Source organism: Phoca vitulina, unplaced genomic scaffold, assembly GCF_004348235.1.
Source record: "Phoca vitulina isolate PV1807 unplaced genomic scaffold, GSC_HSeal_1.0 scaffold30, whole genome shotgun sequence".
In the NCBI taxonomy this organism is placed as follows: domain Eukaryota; kingdom Metazoa; phylum Chordata; class Mammalia; order Carnivora; family Phocidae; genus Phoca; species Phoca vitulina.
This window is the reverse complement of record NW_022589733.1, coordinates 3,751,702-3,768,321: the sequence shown is the minus strand read 5'-3', so window position 1 is coordinate 3,768,321 and position 16,620 is coordinate 3,751,702. Positions and strand designations below refer to the sequence as shown.

At 41.0% G+C, this 16,620-nt stretch overlaps 1 protein-coding gene and 1 non-coding gene across 2 annotated transcripts in view; both read right to left on the bottom strand.

The window, feature by feature from the left end:
* Positions 1-736: 736 nt before the first annotated feature.
* HEATR3 (HEAT repeat containing 3) overlaps positions 737-16,620 on the bottom strand; it is a 68,291-nt gene continuing 52,407 nt past the window's right edge. Inside the window, exon 16 of the mRNA XM_032424575.1 lies at positions 737-2,294. Within this exon, the coding sequence (XP_032280466.1) occupies positions 2,186-2,294 (109 nt within the window). The 3' untranslated portion in view covers positions 737-2,185. The remainder of the gene's footprint in view (positions 2,295-16,620) is intronic.
* TRNAN-AUU lies at positions 8,859-8,931 on the bottom strand. Its single transcript has one exon. It is a non-coding gene; the product is annotated as a tRNA-Asn (tRNA).

Sequence of the window (16,620 nt, the reverse complement as noted above, 5' to 3'; positions counted from 1 at the left end):
ATTTGAGAGCCCATTTATTTAAGCAAACCTTAAAAACTACTAAAGTATTGGCAAAATTATCAGATGGGTTAATATAAATAAAAGAACTTTGTGAAATGTGGGCTAAGAGGCAAGATGTTACTGTTTGTTCACCTGGAGGGAATGCTGACTAGTTAGCCCCATAACACATCCATGTTTCCGAACATTCTTTCAGTAAGTCTTGGTTGAATGTCTATCATCCATGCAGAACTGAGCTAATTGCTTTAGAGAGGATAAATAAGCAACCAGGGTCTTTGGCTGCCTTCCATGAATTTACTGTCTGGTTAGGGAGGAAAAAAGAGGTAAATATTTAAAGTCAAATTGCAATTTATTCAATTAATTTCAACAAATATGTCTTGAGCAAGTATGTAGCATTTTTGGGGATACAGCAATGAACAATACTGATGAGGTCCCTGCCTTCATGGACCTTACATTTTAGTGGGTAAGGCAAGTATGTAAGGTCAGACAGTGGTTGAGTGCTATGAAGAAAAAGCAGGCTAAAGGGGTAGTGACAGTGTGCTATTTTTAGATGGGCTAATCCGGGAAGGCTGCTCTGAGGAAGTGATATCTGAGCAGGGACTTAAATGCGGCAGTGAGCCATGACCATCTAGGGAATGATCCATCAGGCAGCGAGAATAGCAAGTGCAAAGGCCCTGAGGCAGGAATATACTTTGCATGCAAAATGGCAAGGAAATGTAATTGAGTGTTGAATGTATGCTATGGTATAAAATTGTAATGAGTCTTGAATGTCTACCATGGTATATAATTATGAAGTATTTTTGTGGAAGTTTCCTCAAAAATCATCCAGTTTAAAGTAAAACAGTAGGGAATTTTATATACACAAAAATGTATTCATTTTCCCCAACAAATCTGCAGTGTTTTGTCTCAAAATAATCTACTACTGCATTCAAAGAGATAGACTACACTAATTTCAATAATAAATTTTGATTACTCAACCTTTTCATTTTGCTATTTAGAACAAAAGAACAGACACTTATTACAGTCTTCAAAACCATCTGCATTAAATTGATGAGCCAAAAAACACGGCTATCACAAACCCAGACATTTTGCTCCATAATCTAATGTCCTATTCATTCTCAGTATTCTTGTTCTTAGAGGGGAAAATGTTGAGTCAATGGTTTCGACTTGGAAGATTTACTGAAACATCAAGATTCTGCAGAGTAAAAATCGAGTGGAAAAGTGAGAAGAAAGCAAGTTACCCAAGAATCAAGCAAATTTAAACATGATTTCATTGATTTATTAACTTGAATAAAACTGAAAATTGCACACACATAGTACCACATGGCATCATTAATAATTGTCATTATATTTAAATCTTCGGCAGTATGTGATTATATTACTTCACTCCAGAGTTAACAAGAACCACAAATGATAAGTCTTAAAATTATCAGTATCCTCAGTGTTTGGGTTTTGAAGCATTTGCTCCAGGTATTAATAATCGTGGGCTTGGGTCCCATTTACAAACTTTCCCCTTTTGCACACAATATACATCATTGTACCATGGTTTTTTCTCCCTCATGAATACAAATAGGATTCCAAGCAGGAGAATCTTTTTCAGTGACATTTCAAAATAATAGGCAATGTGGAGGCCTGTATCTTGTTCTGGACTGTCAAAATTTCTTCCATTCCTGTTTTAGAAACAAAATTGCTTAAGTTCTGTGACATTCTGGAATCTTTGGAGTGAATGTATGTGTGTGTGTGTGTGTACACGTGTGTGTATGTTTAGGAGCTTTTTAGTATAATTTATATATTATAAAATTCACCTGTTTTAAGTGTACAATTTAATGAATGATTTTTAGTACATTTACAGACTTATGCAGCTATCACCACAATCTGATCTTGGAATGTTTCCAACCCCAAAAAGATCTCGAGGGCTTATTTGTAGTCAATCTGTTTTCCCAACCCCATGCCCAGGCAAATACTAATCTACTTTTTATCTCTATAGATTTGCCTTTTCTGAATAACCTCTGTTTTGACTGGTGTTTCAGTAAAATTTGACCATGGTATTTGCTAAAGCCCCCACAGAGAATTGCTTGCCCAGCCTAATGGCAAGTAAAAACAAAATTAAAACACTGCCAGAATGGGTGTGTTTTCTCAAATTTCTGACCAATCTGTAAAAAGTTCCAGACATTTTTCAGATTCAAGTTTATACAAGGCTGTTAAGGCAGCTCCTTCTACCATCTTTCCTCTTGTCAGGGAAATAGCTTCCTTGGCCATGAGCTTGCAAAGCAGGTGATAGTCTCCGGGCAGCCACCCTACGGGGAGAAAGCCCAGGAACTCAGCCAGGATCCAACACCCAAACAACCCTCTGCATTTTATCATTTATTTTTATAAGATTTTATTTATTGAGAGAAAGAGAGAGCGTGAGCACGAGCAGGGGGAGGGGCAGAGGGTGAGGGAGAAGCAGACTCCCCACTGAGTGGGGAGCCCAAGGCAGGGCTCAATCCCAGGACCCTGAGATCATGACCCCAGCCGAATTACCATTTCTTTTCAACACATCACTGCAGGGCAGTCTGTGGGATAGGGAGAAGACCCTAGGTAAGGTGGTCTTGCCTAAGAAGGTGCTCACCCACAACTGCTTTTGTCAACTGTCATTGAAATTCCATTTCTAAAGACAAAGGCTCTTACTGTCAGAATCTCACTCCAGAATGTTCTCTTGCTAGACCCTATATAACTTGAAATGCAGTTCAGACCTTCTTGGAAAATTTACTTGGTATTCTAAATTAGTCCACATGGACTCCCCCCATGTGGGTGGGCCTTATCCTATCAGTTGAGGGCCCAAATGGAACCAAAGGCAGAGGAAAGAGGAATTTGTCCCTTTTTTCCTGCCTTTCTGATAGAGCTGGGCCATTTCAACTCATCTTCTCCAGCCCTCTGGCCAAAATTTACACCACTGGCATTCCTGGTTCTCAGGTCTTCAGACTCAGACTCAATTATATCACCGGTCTGACTGGGTCTCCAGCTTGTGGACAGCGGACTGTGGGACTTCTCAGCCTCCAAGGCGCATGAGCCAATTCCTCATAATAAATATCCATATAAATCTCTACATATTGGGGTGCCTGGGTGGCTCAGTCGGTTGCCTTCGGCTCGTCATGATCCCAGGGTCCTGGGATCGAGCGCCACATCGGGCTCCCTGCTCAGCAGGGAGCCTGTTTCTCCCTCTCCCTCTACTGCTTCCCCTGCTTGTGCTTGCTCTGTCTCGCTCTCTCTCAAATAAACAATATCTTTAAAAAAAAATCTTTACATACGGACATATATTATGTACACAATAAATCCAAATAAGTCATACATATGAAAATAAGAAGTGGGGGTGCTGCTGTAACAAATACCTAAAAATGCAGAAGTAGCTTTGGAACTGGGTAATGGGTAGAGAATGGAGTTTGAAAGTTCACGCTGGAAAAAGTCCACATGGCATTAATAGACATTTGTTCATTCATTCATTCATTTATAACATCTTATTTTTTTAAAGATTTATTTATTTGAGAGAGAGAGAGCTCACGTGCATGAGCAAGGAGAGGGGCAGAGAGAGAGGGAAAGCAGGGAGCCCGACTCGGGGCTCTATCTCAGGACCCTGAGATCGTGACCTGAGCCAAAATCAAGAGTAAGCCTTTTAACTGACTGAGGCTCCCAGGCACCCCAATATTTTATTTTTAAATAATCTCTACTCCCAACATGGGGCTCCAACTCACAACCCCAAGATCAAGAGTTGCATGCTCTACCCACTGAGCCAGCCAGGAGCCCCATGAATAGACCTTTAAAAGTAACTGGCGAGGGGTTTTTGGGTGGCTCAGTTAGTTAAGCCTCTGAGTCTTGACCTCAGCTCAGGTCTTGATCTCAGGGTCATGAGTTCAAGACCCACAGTGGGTTCCACACTGGGCATGGAGCCTACTTTAAAAAAAAAGAAAGTAATTCTGGTGAGTGGTCAGAAAGAAAGATGAGAACTGTAGAGCAAGCCTCAGTCTGCTTAGAGAATCCCTCGGTAGTCATGAACAGTATGTTGGTAGAAATATGGACAGTAAAGGCCATTCTGATGAGGTCTCAGACAGAAATGAGGAACATGTTACTGGAAACTGGATGAAAGGCAGTCCTGGTTATAAAGCAGCAGAGAAGTGGCTGCATTATGTTTGAGTTCTAGTGTTTTGTGGAAGGTAGAAATTGTAGGCAATGAAATTGGATATTTAACTGAAGTGATTTCTAAAAAAAGGGTTGAAGGTGTGGCTTGGCTCCACCTGGCTGCTTATAGTAAAATTCAAGAAGAAATGACTTAAAGACAGAATTGTTAAGCAAAAAGGAAGTAGAACTTAATGATTTGGAAATTTTTCAGCCTGTGCATATTGCAAAAACTGGGAACATTAAGGATATGGCCAAGCAACCATTTGAGTTATTGGGTAATGAGTGTGGGTGGGAGCCACAGATTAATCAGCCACCCCCAGGAGGATAACTGCCAGGAGTAGGAGATGGGAAAAAATGAGAGGAGGAAGGCTGTCAGACCTCATGGGTTTTATGGGATCAGCCCATAGAACTACTTAGCTGAGATCATGCACTATTCTTTAAAACAAGGGAAGAATTACCCCAAAGGCAATTTGGAGACTTTTTAACACCTAAACACATACACCCATACAATCCACACACAACAAAACAAAATCACCCCGTGACTTCACATTTTTAATGATTTCCAAAGTAAAATCACTCCTTCAGCACTCAAGTGCTTAGTCGGTGCTCTGCCCTCCCTGTCCAAGCAACACCTAGTCTGTTATTCATTTCCCCCCGACTCCCCTCCTGGATGTTTTGCGGCAAGCCTCTTCAACAAGAGAATTGCTACCAACAGAAGTAAATATGCTTGGAACCTGTACATCATGTTTTGACTGCCTCAAAAGGAAGCAGAAAGGCAAATTATTTCTGGATATGTGTAAGCCAAGCCACAGGGTCCTTTTCTAAGGTAAAATGCACAACAAAAGGTGCCAAGCATTTCCCTTATTGTGTATCTAGCCTAAAAGGCATTTCATTCAAGAAAAATTTGAATAATGTAAGTTACAGAGTTACTTACTGTGGACAGTCTGATAGGCTTTGAAAAGTGCAGCCAAAATCTCAAGCGGCAATTTCCGTGTTTGGCCGACGTGCAAAAAAGCTGACTAAAAATGTGCACGCTGAGCACAAATGGATAGAACCCATTACACATCAAGGAACAGCGAGTCAGAGAGTAGAGCACAGACCTGGGGAGGCCACACAGCATATTCCACAAAGAGAAGCTGCCGAGGTTACCACTTGGGAAAAAACACTGTGACATCGTGCTTGTGGAACAGTTTCCAGTCTGTAGCCTCTGATCTGCTTGGAAACTAGACTATATAACAAATTTCAGATACACTGGAAGTCACTTCTCCTAGGGCTGGAGGGAATATTTGAGACTTGGTTATTCACTGTCCGTAATCGCGAGGGACTATGACCACAGCAACACGAGATTACAGACTTTGTTCAAAGTTCTAAAACTGGACCTGAAAACACACAATCATAATGAATGTTCAATGATTAATCAGCATCTGTGAATGGATGGCTGAAAAACAGTGAGTTATAAGACAGCATTTCTATCTAGCCTTTTAAATCATAATTAGGGGTGTGTTTGTGTGTGTGTGTGTCTATGTAAAACATTACAATCTCATGGGTGACACTAAGGTTGTATCAGCTTGATGAATCTGTTCAAGCCACGAATATTGCCAACATGGCTCCAAGGTCGTGACTTTGACTCCTATGAAGATCAAATGCGGCACTCATCCTCTTGGCCAAGATAACATCCTTCCCAGGAAACATTTGGATACTTAACTAATTGGTGTCTTTGCCATTCATTCATACATTCATTCATTCATTCCACCATCATTTAACACTGGGGCACAAAGAGGATTAAGTCAGGGGACTTGGTCACAATCCAGTGGTCCATGGGTATGTGCTTGTGTTTTCTAGTTAATATATGTCATTGTAGCCAAATCTTTTTCCCCCTGGCTGAAATGCAAGCACCTGGAGGACAGGCTGGAGGGATATATAACTCAAATGGGGCACTTGGGAGCCCCTGGAGCAGAGTGTCCTGGTGGCACATCTTTGGATTCCCAAGTGATAAGGAGGAGGAAAGAATGATCAGGGAGAATCTAGCTCAACAGATTTCAAAGAACAAAGAGTGCAAGCCCCTCCTGTCCCTACTTGTAACAGTGCTGTGGACGCAGAGAGTAAGCACCCCTGTTCTAAAATTGTTCAAATCCATTTTATTGTGACCAGGGAGTTGAGAAAATTTAACCGCAGTGGAAGATTATGTTCATCTATAATACTATAGGACCTATGGCCCATTTCCCCAAATCACTGTGAATTAAATATGTTACTATCAAGTAGGAGAGGCCCCCAAAATAATGTTCTCTTATTTTTATTTCTTTTGTAGCCATTCCAACTCATAAAATATGCAAGAAGCAAGAAGAAATGGAAAGTGCATAAGAAAGTTTATTGAGGGGCCCCTGGGTGGCTCAGTCAGTTAAGCGGCTGACTCTTGATTTTGTCTCAGGGTCATGAGATCGAGCCCCACATTGGGCTCCATGCTGGGCGCGGAGCCAGCTTAAGATTCTCTCTCCCTCTGCCTCTGCCACCCACCTCTAAAAAAAAAAAAAAGAAAAGAAAAAGAAAGAAAGTTTCTTGAAACATCCCTGTGGAGTTGGACCAGCTTTTACGTAATACCACATAATGGGCTTCCAGGGATGAAGGAGGATAAAAAAAACTTGATTAAAAGGTTTTTTTCACACACACATTTGGAAAAATCTCAACTTCAAGCATCCATTTGAATTACAATGCATAAAAATCTGTGTTTCTCACATTGATAAAGGTTAAACAGTATAATAATACCCAGTGCTGGTGAGGGCATGGGAGTAACTAGTCTTGTTCACAGTCTGTGGAAGGATAAAGTGGAGAAAAAGCTTTGGAGGACTCTTTTGGTCCTATCTATCAAATTTAAAATGTGTATATCCTTTGACCCAGTGTATTAGTCAGCTCCAGCTGTTGTTAACAGAAAACCACAGACTCAGTGGCTTCAACAACAGAAATGTATTGTCTCACTGTTCTGGAGGCTAAAAGTCCAAGATCAAGGTGCAATCAAGGTTGGTTTCTGGTGAAACCTCTCTTCCTGGCTTGAAGATGCTATCTTTTCCCTCTGCTTACATGTCCATATGCAAAAAGAGAGAGAAGTCAGGTGTTTCTTCCCCTTCTTATAAGAACAGCGGTCATACTGGGTTAGGGCTGTACTCTATGACCTCATTTAACCTTAATTACCTCCCTAAAGGCCCTATCTCCAAATAGAGTCACGTTGGGGGTTAGAGCTTCAACATACGAATGGGAGGAGGGGTCAAAAATATGGTCCACAGCATCCAGCAAAGCAACTTTTAGAAATTTATGTTGGGGACGCCTGGATGGCTCAGTAGGTTAAGCATCTGCCTTCGGCTCTGGTCATGATCCCAGGGTCCTGGGATCAAGCCCCGCATCAGGCTCCTTGCTCCGCGGGGAGCCTGCTTCTCCCTCCACCTGCCGCTCCCCATGCTGGTGCTTACTCTCTGTCTCTCCCAATCTCTCTGACAAATAAATAAATAAAATCTTTAAAAAGAAAGAAAGAAAGAAAGAAATTTATCTTGTATGTCTGCATACGTGCACAAAGATCTTTGAATAGGAATATTTAAAGGTGCTTTGTCTGCAGTAGCCAACATAAGCATCCATCAAGAGAGGGCTAGTTAGGGCGCCTGGGTGGCTCAGTTGGTTAAGCGACTGCCTTTGGCTCAGGTCATGATCCTGGAGTCCCTGGATCGAGTCCCGCATCGGGCTCCCTGCTCGGCGGGGAGCCTGCTTCTCCCTCTGACCCTCCCCCCTCTCATGTGCTCTCTCTCTCTCATTCTCTCTGTCTCAAATAAATAAATAAAATCTTTAAAAAAAAAAAAGAGGGGGCTAGTTAAATAAATTAAGGTACATTCAGTCAATAAAATACTACTATGCACCTGTTAAAATGAATGAACCAGCACTAAACATGTTGACATAGAGAAATCACTAAAATGTATCATTAAGTGGAAAAAACAAGGTGAAGAGCAGTGTGTGGAATATGATCCAATTTCTATTAAAAAAAACAAAACTTAAGCACCAATATTTTCTTGAAGGATTTGTAAGAAACCATTGACAGTCATTAGCTCAGAGGAGTGCACTTGAGCATGGGAGGAAGCCCTTGTTTCTTCCAGCCTTCTCCCTGCTGTGTGGAGGTATGTTACTTTTGTTAAAAAATTGAGGTAAATTTCACAGAGCAAAAACTTCACCATTGTAACCATTGAAAAGTGTATGATTTAGTAATACTTTAGTACTTTCACAATGTTATGCAACCATTACCTCTATCAAGTTGCAAACATTTTCATCACCCTGGGTGGGCAGGTAGTCCTCATTCTTCCCTCCCACAGCCCTTCGCAACCACTAATCTGCTTTCTGTCTCCATTGATTTACCTATCGGGATGTTTCATATAATATGTGGCCTTTGTTTCTGGCTTCTTTTGCTCAGGGTAATGTTTTCTTTTTCTATTTTTTCTTTTTTTAGATTTATTTATTTGAGAGAGAGAGAGCATGAGTGCAGGGAGGGACAGAGGGAGAGGGAGAGAGAATCTCAAGCTGACTCCCTGCCAATCACAGAGCCTGACGCAAGGCTGATCCCACAACCGCAAGATCACAACCCCGAGATCACGACCTGAGCAGAAACCTGAGTCAGATGCTCAACTGACTGAGCCACCCAAGTGCCCCTCTCTTTTTTTTTTAAGTAGGCTCCATGCCCAACTTGGGGATCGAACACATGACCCTGAGATCAATAGTCTCATGCTCTACCAACTGAGCCAGCCAGGCACCCCTAGAATCATCTTCTGGAGGTTCATCCATGTTGTAGCATATATCCCTTTTTATGGCTGTATGAATATACCACATTTAGTTTTTTCATTCATCCATTAATGAACATTTGGGTTGTTTCCCTGTGGTTATTGTGAATAATGCTGCTATGAACATCTGTGTACAAGTTTTTATTTGAATACCTATTTTCAGTTCTTCTGGGAGTGGAATTGCTGGCTCATTGGGTAATTCTATGTGTAATTTTTTGAGGATGAATGTTGGTTTTTCTTGTGTTTAAATATTTAATTTCATTCTATAAATTAAACTATATAGGACAGAACCTTGAAAGATCTTTTAGTACAGTCTCTAGAATAAATGGACATTGACAATGGACATTATTTATCTAAATTAAAACAGTAACTTGAATTTAACAATATATTTTGCCTTAGGGCCTATTAGATGTCTTGTATAAAATGGACACTCCAATGTTCTTGCTATTGAAAACAATGTATCTCAAAAGCATATAAGCATTCTTTTGATAACACTAGTATCCTTAGACAAAATACAATGAATAAGTAATTATTCTAATTTTAGAGATATTGTTGGTTCATTCAAAAAATAACTGTTGACCACTTCTCACCCATTAGGATTGTTATTATAAAGAACACTGAAGTTAACAAACGTTGTCAAAGATGTGAAGAAGTTGCAACTTTTGTGCGCTGCTGGTGGGAAGGTAAGATGGTGCAGCTGCTACAGAAAACAGTATGGTGGTTCCTCAAGAAATTAAAAATAGAACTACCATATGATCCTGCAATTCCATTTCTGGGTATCTACCCAAAAGAACTGCAATCAGAGACTTGATCATACATATACATGTTTATAGCATTATTATCCATAGCCAAGAGGTAGAAACAACCCAAGTATCCATCAACAGATGAATGGATAAACAAAATGTGGTGTGTATCTCTCTATATAGATAAAGAGAGAGAGAGAGAGAGCTATATGGAAAAATTACATTAAACATACACACACACAATGGAATAATATTCAGCTTTAAAAAGGAAGGAAAACTGGGGTGCCTGGGTGGCTCAGTTGGTTAAGCAACTGCCTTCGGCTCAGGTCACGATCCCAGGGTCCTGGGATCGAGCCCCACATTGGGCTCCTTGCTCAGCAGGAAGCCTGCTTCTCCCTCTCCTTCTACCTGCTACTCTGCCTTCTTGTGCTCTCTCTCTGTCAAAATAAAAAAAAACTTAAAAAAAAAATAAAATAAAAATAAAAAAGGGAAGGAAACTCTGGGGTGCCTGGGTGGCTCAGTTGTTTAAGCATCCCACTCTTGATTTTGGCTCAGATCATGATCTCGGGATCATAAGATCAAGGCCTGCACCTGGCTGGGCACTCGGTGGGGAGTCCACTTCGGATTCTCTTCCTCTCCCTCTGCCCCTCCCACTGTGCTCTCTCTCTCTGTCTCTCTAAAATAAGTAAATAAATCTTTTTTAAAAAAGGGGAGGAAACTCTGATACATGCTGACATGAATGAACCTTGAAGACAGGATGTTAAATGAAATAAGCCAGTAGCAAAACAACGATATTATATGATTATATGATTCCACTTATACGAGGTACCTGGAGTAGTTAAATTCATAGAGACAGAGAGTAGAATGGTAGTTGCCAGGGGCAGGGGGAGGTGGGGAAGAGGCAGTTAATGTTTAATGGGGACAGAGTTTCAGTTGGGGAAAATGAAAAAAGTCCTTGAGATGGATGATGGGGATGGTTACACAACAACGTGAATTTCCTTGATGCCACTGAACCATACACTTTAAAAAGGGTAAAATAGCAAATTTATGTTGTGTATATTTTACCACAGAGAAAGGAACATACACATACACACAAAAGTAAATAAATAACTACTGAAAAAAAATTAACTATTGAGCCGCTACTAAGGGTACTGAGGGTATAGCAGTGAACGAAACATAGAAAACAGTTCCTGCCTCTGGGGCGCTCAGTCGTTAAGCGTCTGCCTTTGGCTCAGGTCATGATCCCAGGGTCCTGGGATCGAGCCCCGCATAGGGCTCCCTGCTCAGAGGAGAGCCTGCTTCTCTCTCTCCCACCCCACCTTCTTGTGTTCCCTCTCTCGCTGTGTCTCTCTGTCAAATAAATAAAAAAATCTTAAAAACAACAACAACAACAACATAGTTCTTGCCTTTATAGAGCTTACTATCTAGCAGGGGAGACAATGACAAATAAAAATTCAATATGCAGGGACTCCTGGGGGGCTCAATCGGTTGAGCGACTGACTTATGATTTTTGGCTCAGGTCATGATCTCGGGGTCGAGATCGAGCCCTGCGTCGGGCTCTGCGCTCAGCGCAGAGTCTACTTCTCCCTCTCCTTCTGCTCCTCCCCACCACTTGTGCTCTCTCTCTCTCTCTCAAATAAATAAAATTTGTTAAAAAAATCAATATGCACACACACACACACACACACACACTTAGATCCACATATATATCTTTATAAAATCATATAGTTTCTTTTTAAAATATAGATGTGCATTTTTTTCAGCAACTTTCTTTTCACTCCAGCACCTTAGATCTCTCTCAGTGTTAGTCCATGTAACTACTTGCCTCCCTTTTTTAACTCTGTACAGAACCGCACACGAAACTACACTGTAGTGACTTAGCCATGCCGCTGTGAGAGGGACATTTAGGTAGTTTGCAATCTTTTGCTGATATAAACACTGCTCTGAGGAAGATCTGCAGAAAAGCTCATGTCATTCTACCTCTTAAAAGCAGTTCTTTTAGGGGTGCCTGGGTGGCTCAGTCGTTAAGCGTCTGCTTTCGGCTCAGGTCATGGTCCCAGGGTCCTGGGATCGAGCCCCGCATCGGGCTCCCTGCTACGTGGGAAGCCTGCTTCTCCCTCTCCCACTCCCCCTGCTTGTGTTCCCTCTCTCGCTGTGTCTCTCTCTGTCAAATGAATAAATCTTTAAAAAAAAAAAAAAAGCAGTTCTTTTAATAACGACTTATGTTTACTTTTTAAATTAACCCCCCAGACCTATCCAAGCAATCATCAAGGTGAGCCCCCCCTTACAGATACACAAATGGAGGCACCCTTTGAATAAACGAGTTCTTATATTTGTTTAATGCCTGTTGTCTCTCCCAAATGAACACACTGTTTTTCAAACCAGGGTGTATTGCTCTGATTTTCCAGTATCTCATTTCATCTCATTCCTGTTAAGTAAGAACTTAGCAATTGCCTTATCAGCTGCACTTTCACACGTAGTTCAGCAAGAATTTCCATCTACACACTCATAGATTAGATCTTGAAACTTAGCCTTGAAGTTAGTTGTTTGGACCTCAGGACCCAAGCCCGGGCATCTTCAGGTTTTGAGTTTTAGGGTGAAAGATCTCCCTCTTGAACTGGCTTCCTGTGTAACTGGCAGCAACATGACAAATGTGGGGAGTGCCATCATATTTTTCCACTAGAATTTTTTAACATGTTGCCTTCCCACTTCAAACAACTATATTGTTCTGATCCTGAGTAGACCGAAATGTCATTTAATGTAGCATCAGATTAATTTCTCCTAAATAGAGATGTAAACTGACTTCAGCAATTTTTGATATCTGAAGGAAATTGATTTGATAAATGGAAATGACAATTCTCTTCTATCCTAAGAAGAGAAATCTAAGATAATCGCCTTGCACATTAACTAACATTATTCCACCAGTATGGCTAATGCACAAAGATATTACACACCCAGAATATAAATTTATGAACTTCCAAATCTTACACATACACACACAATCTCCCCCTCCCTAAAACACAAATTTAATATGTCTTGTGTTGCTTTGGGTTCTCCTGGAAGCAGACACTGAGCCAGGTGTCAAGGGCAAGCAGTTTATGTGGCAGGTGATCCCAGGAGACACCAGTGGGGCGAGGGGAAATCAGATCGGGAAGGGAGGGCAGCAACAAAGACTTGTTTTCCAGCAGGGCCCCAGTGTGGGTAACTAAGACTTAATCCTGCTGGAGAACTCTGGGACTTCAGAGTCTCCCCATGGAGGGGGTTAGAGTGCTGGGTATTTATACACTTCTTCCTGCCAGTCACCGATGGAGGGATTTTGGCAGGGTGGGGTTCGGGGGAGATTTCATCCATTCCTTATACTTCCTAGCTGTCATGCTGGGGCCAAAGTCCTCAAGCAAGGAAATTCGGGGACCGGCAGCTGGAAGTCCGGCCAACGTGCACCAAAGTGGTACGGATGAGGGTAGATGTGCGCAAGGCTGCATCGCCACATCTTTCTTCCTGAAACTTCTAAGTAAAATTAATGGCATCTTTTCTTCTTTTTCCTCCTGAATTTATTTGGCTATCCATGTCATTGCACATATCAGAGACACTCACAGGTCTTCCATTGTCTACAGGGTCTCTGCAAGCCCCCCGCCCAACACACACACACATACACACCCCCCATAGACAGGGAGGAACAGTGACTCCCTCACCTCACATCTCCCTCAGGAAAGAGCATGGTGAGCACTACAGAACACGCAGCTTCCAGATGTATGGGTTCTTTCTAAAGCCCTCTTTAAAAATCTGGAACACAGGAGGTTCCTTAGGTTTCTGGTTGTCATTTTTCTTTCCAAATGTTAAGAGAAGAAATTTGGGCCAATTTATGGAATTAAAAATACAATGTTCTAAATGCATATGTCAAATGGTGTGTTAAGTACTAAAGAAGAAAAATACAGCAGAGAAAGGGGGTATATATACATTTTCTCTTTTTACCTTTAGTGATTCAAACTCTAGGATCTTGTGCACACACAAGTACTCGAATATTCAGCATTGCCTGCAGCAGCAAAAGACTAGAAACAATCTAGACACCCGTCTACGTAAGAAACATTCACATGTCTCACAAATACTAACTCACTTAACCCTCAAGAACAAACCTGTTCAGTAGCATGGTCATTATTCATTATTCCCTTTTTTCAGATATGAAAACTGAGGCAAGAAATTAAGTCATCTGTCCAAGTTTATACAGGGAGGAGGGGGTAGAATCAGGATTCGAACCCACACTATCTGGCTCCAGAGTCTAATCTCTTGAGCTGGATGCATGGCTGCCTCACTCTCTAAGGGAAAACTAATTAAATTATGGTTCGAACCCTTCAGTGGAATTCTGTGGAGCTCCTGAAAAGAATGGGGGCAGTTCTGTACATGTTGATATGGAAAGACCCTTAAGATATTAACTAACAACATCAAGGTATTGAACAGTATAAAGAGTAAGTTATCATTTGCATCCCAAATGGGAGAACACATATATGTGCTTTGTTATGCAAAGAGCATTTCTGAAAGGACACATGCAAAACCAGTAAGGGTGATTTTCGGAGAGAAAATGGAAGATACAAAAACTTTTCACGGACTTTTTCTGGCATTCTTTTGTTTATCATACACATGTAATACCTGTTTTATAAAAGTTAAATATAACTTTAAAAAACTGGAAGGAATTATAACTTCTTTTAAGATTTTATTTATTTGAGAGAGAGAGAAAATGTATATATACCCCCTTTCTCTGCTGTATTTTTCTTCTTTAGTACTTAACACACCAATACCTATACCATATCAAGGTATAGGAGGAAAAAAACCAACATCTTTAAAATAGGAAATTAAAATTTCCTAGGGAAATGCTTCCTCAACTCAAGCAGGGAGCCTGATGTGGGACTCGATCCCAGGACCCTGAGATCATGACCTGAGCTGAAGGCAGACACTTAACTGACTGAGCCACCCAGGCGCCCCATAACTTCTTTTAACAGAGCAATGGAAAATGTCATGTTTTGAATTTTCCAGAACTTACTTTACCTTGTAATTCAAGGTGAAAGACCAAAAGTGAAAAGTTCCATATCTTTCATGTGGCTTTAAATTGAGGGGAAGGGGGGTAATTTATCAGGCTATTTTATCAAACTGTGAAATGCATTAAATTCATGTGTAAATCTTAGTGAAAATAATTGCATAGTATGGTCGATTTCATTAGAGTGTAAAATGTATTTTAAAGACTGTGACAGGGACGCCTGGGTGGCTCAATCAGTTAAGTATCTGCCTTTGGCACAGGTCATGATCCCAGGGTCCTGGAATCGAGCCCCACATCAGGCTCTTTGCTCAGCGGGGAGTCTGCTTTTCCCTCTGCCCCTCCCCCCACTTGTGCTCTCTCTAAAATAAATAAAATCTTAAAGACTGTGATGATTTCAAACATTTTCTGACTCTCTACACTAATCTTTGAAATAAAAAAGGAAAAAAAGGCAGGCAACTATTTCAAACAGCTTTGTGAAGTCATTTTGGCTCCATGTCCTGTACCCGTTCCACTGTCTGCAATTTAAAATCTGATGGCCCTAAAAATGATCCACTATTCCTATTAATAGCATTTATTTTATTTTATTTTATTTTTTATTTTTTATTTTTTTTAAAGATTTTATTTGTTTTTTTTTTGACAGAGGGAGACACAGTGAGAGAGGGAACACAAGCAAGGGGTGTGGGAGAAGGAGAAGCAGGCTTCCCGCGGAGCAGGGAGCCCGATGTGGGGCTCGATCCCAGGACTCTGGGATCACGACCTGAGCTGAAGGCAGACGCTTAACGACTGAGCCACCCAGGCGCCCCAATAGCATTTATTTTAAAAGATCTTCATTTCAGGATGTCTGGGTGGCTCAGTCAGTTAAGTGTCTGACTTCAGCTCAGGTCATGATCCCAGGGTCCTGGGATCAAGTCCCGTATCGGGCTCCCTGCTCAGCGGGAAGTCTGCTTCTCCCTCTGCCTGCCGCTCCCCCTGCTTGTGCTCTGTATCTCTCTCTCTGACAAATAAATAAAATCTTTAAAAAAAAAAAAATCTTCATTTCTTCCTGTTTTACTTGAATAACTTTGTCTTTTATGTTAAATAAACTCAAGAAATTGGTCCCTACAAATGAGAGTAGCAAAGTATGTTTCCTGAATTCATACTAAATGGAAGTAATTAAAGAAGCTCCCTTATTTAAAAAGAATTTGTTCTTTTCATGGACAGGCATACATCACTGAAAATGTTAAAATTTTAGGGCAGCTGTGTTCTCAAAATTAGGATTCCTATGTAAGATTAGGGAAGATAAAAATATATTTAAGCAAATATTGGAAACCACTTGCTTATAATTTCTCACTCTGCATAAGAAAAGGATAACTCAAGTTAATTCTGTTCATTAAAATAAGAAAATGCTCAATTAAGTGGGCCAAAATAGTTTCAATTAAAGATATAAATTTCTCTAATTGGGACAAAATTTGAGAATCTCCTACTATATAAAGACATAACATTTACTAACTTTTTACTAACTTCTAGTTAGCAAAACTAAGATGAACTTGTTTATTTATTTATTTAGATTTTAAAGATTTTATTTAGGGGCACCTGGGTGGCTCAGTTAAGTGTCTGCTTTCGGCTCAGGTCATTTTCTCGGGGTCCTGGGATTGAGCCCCCCATCAGGCTCCCTGCTCAGTGAGGACCTGCTTCTCTCTCTCCTGCTGCTCCTCCCCCACTTGTGTTCTCTCTCTCTCAAATAAGTAAAAATAAAAATCTTTTTTAAAAAAAATTTTATTTGTTTTAGAGAGAGAGAATGGGAGACAGTACAAGCGGGGGGAGGGGCAGAGGCAGAGAGAGAAGCAGACTCCTGAGGACCCTGAGATCATGACCTGAGCTGAAGGCAGATGCTTAACTGACTGAGCCA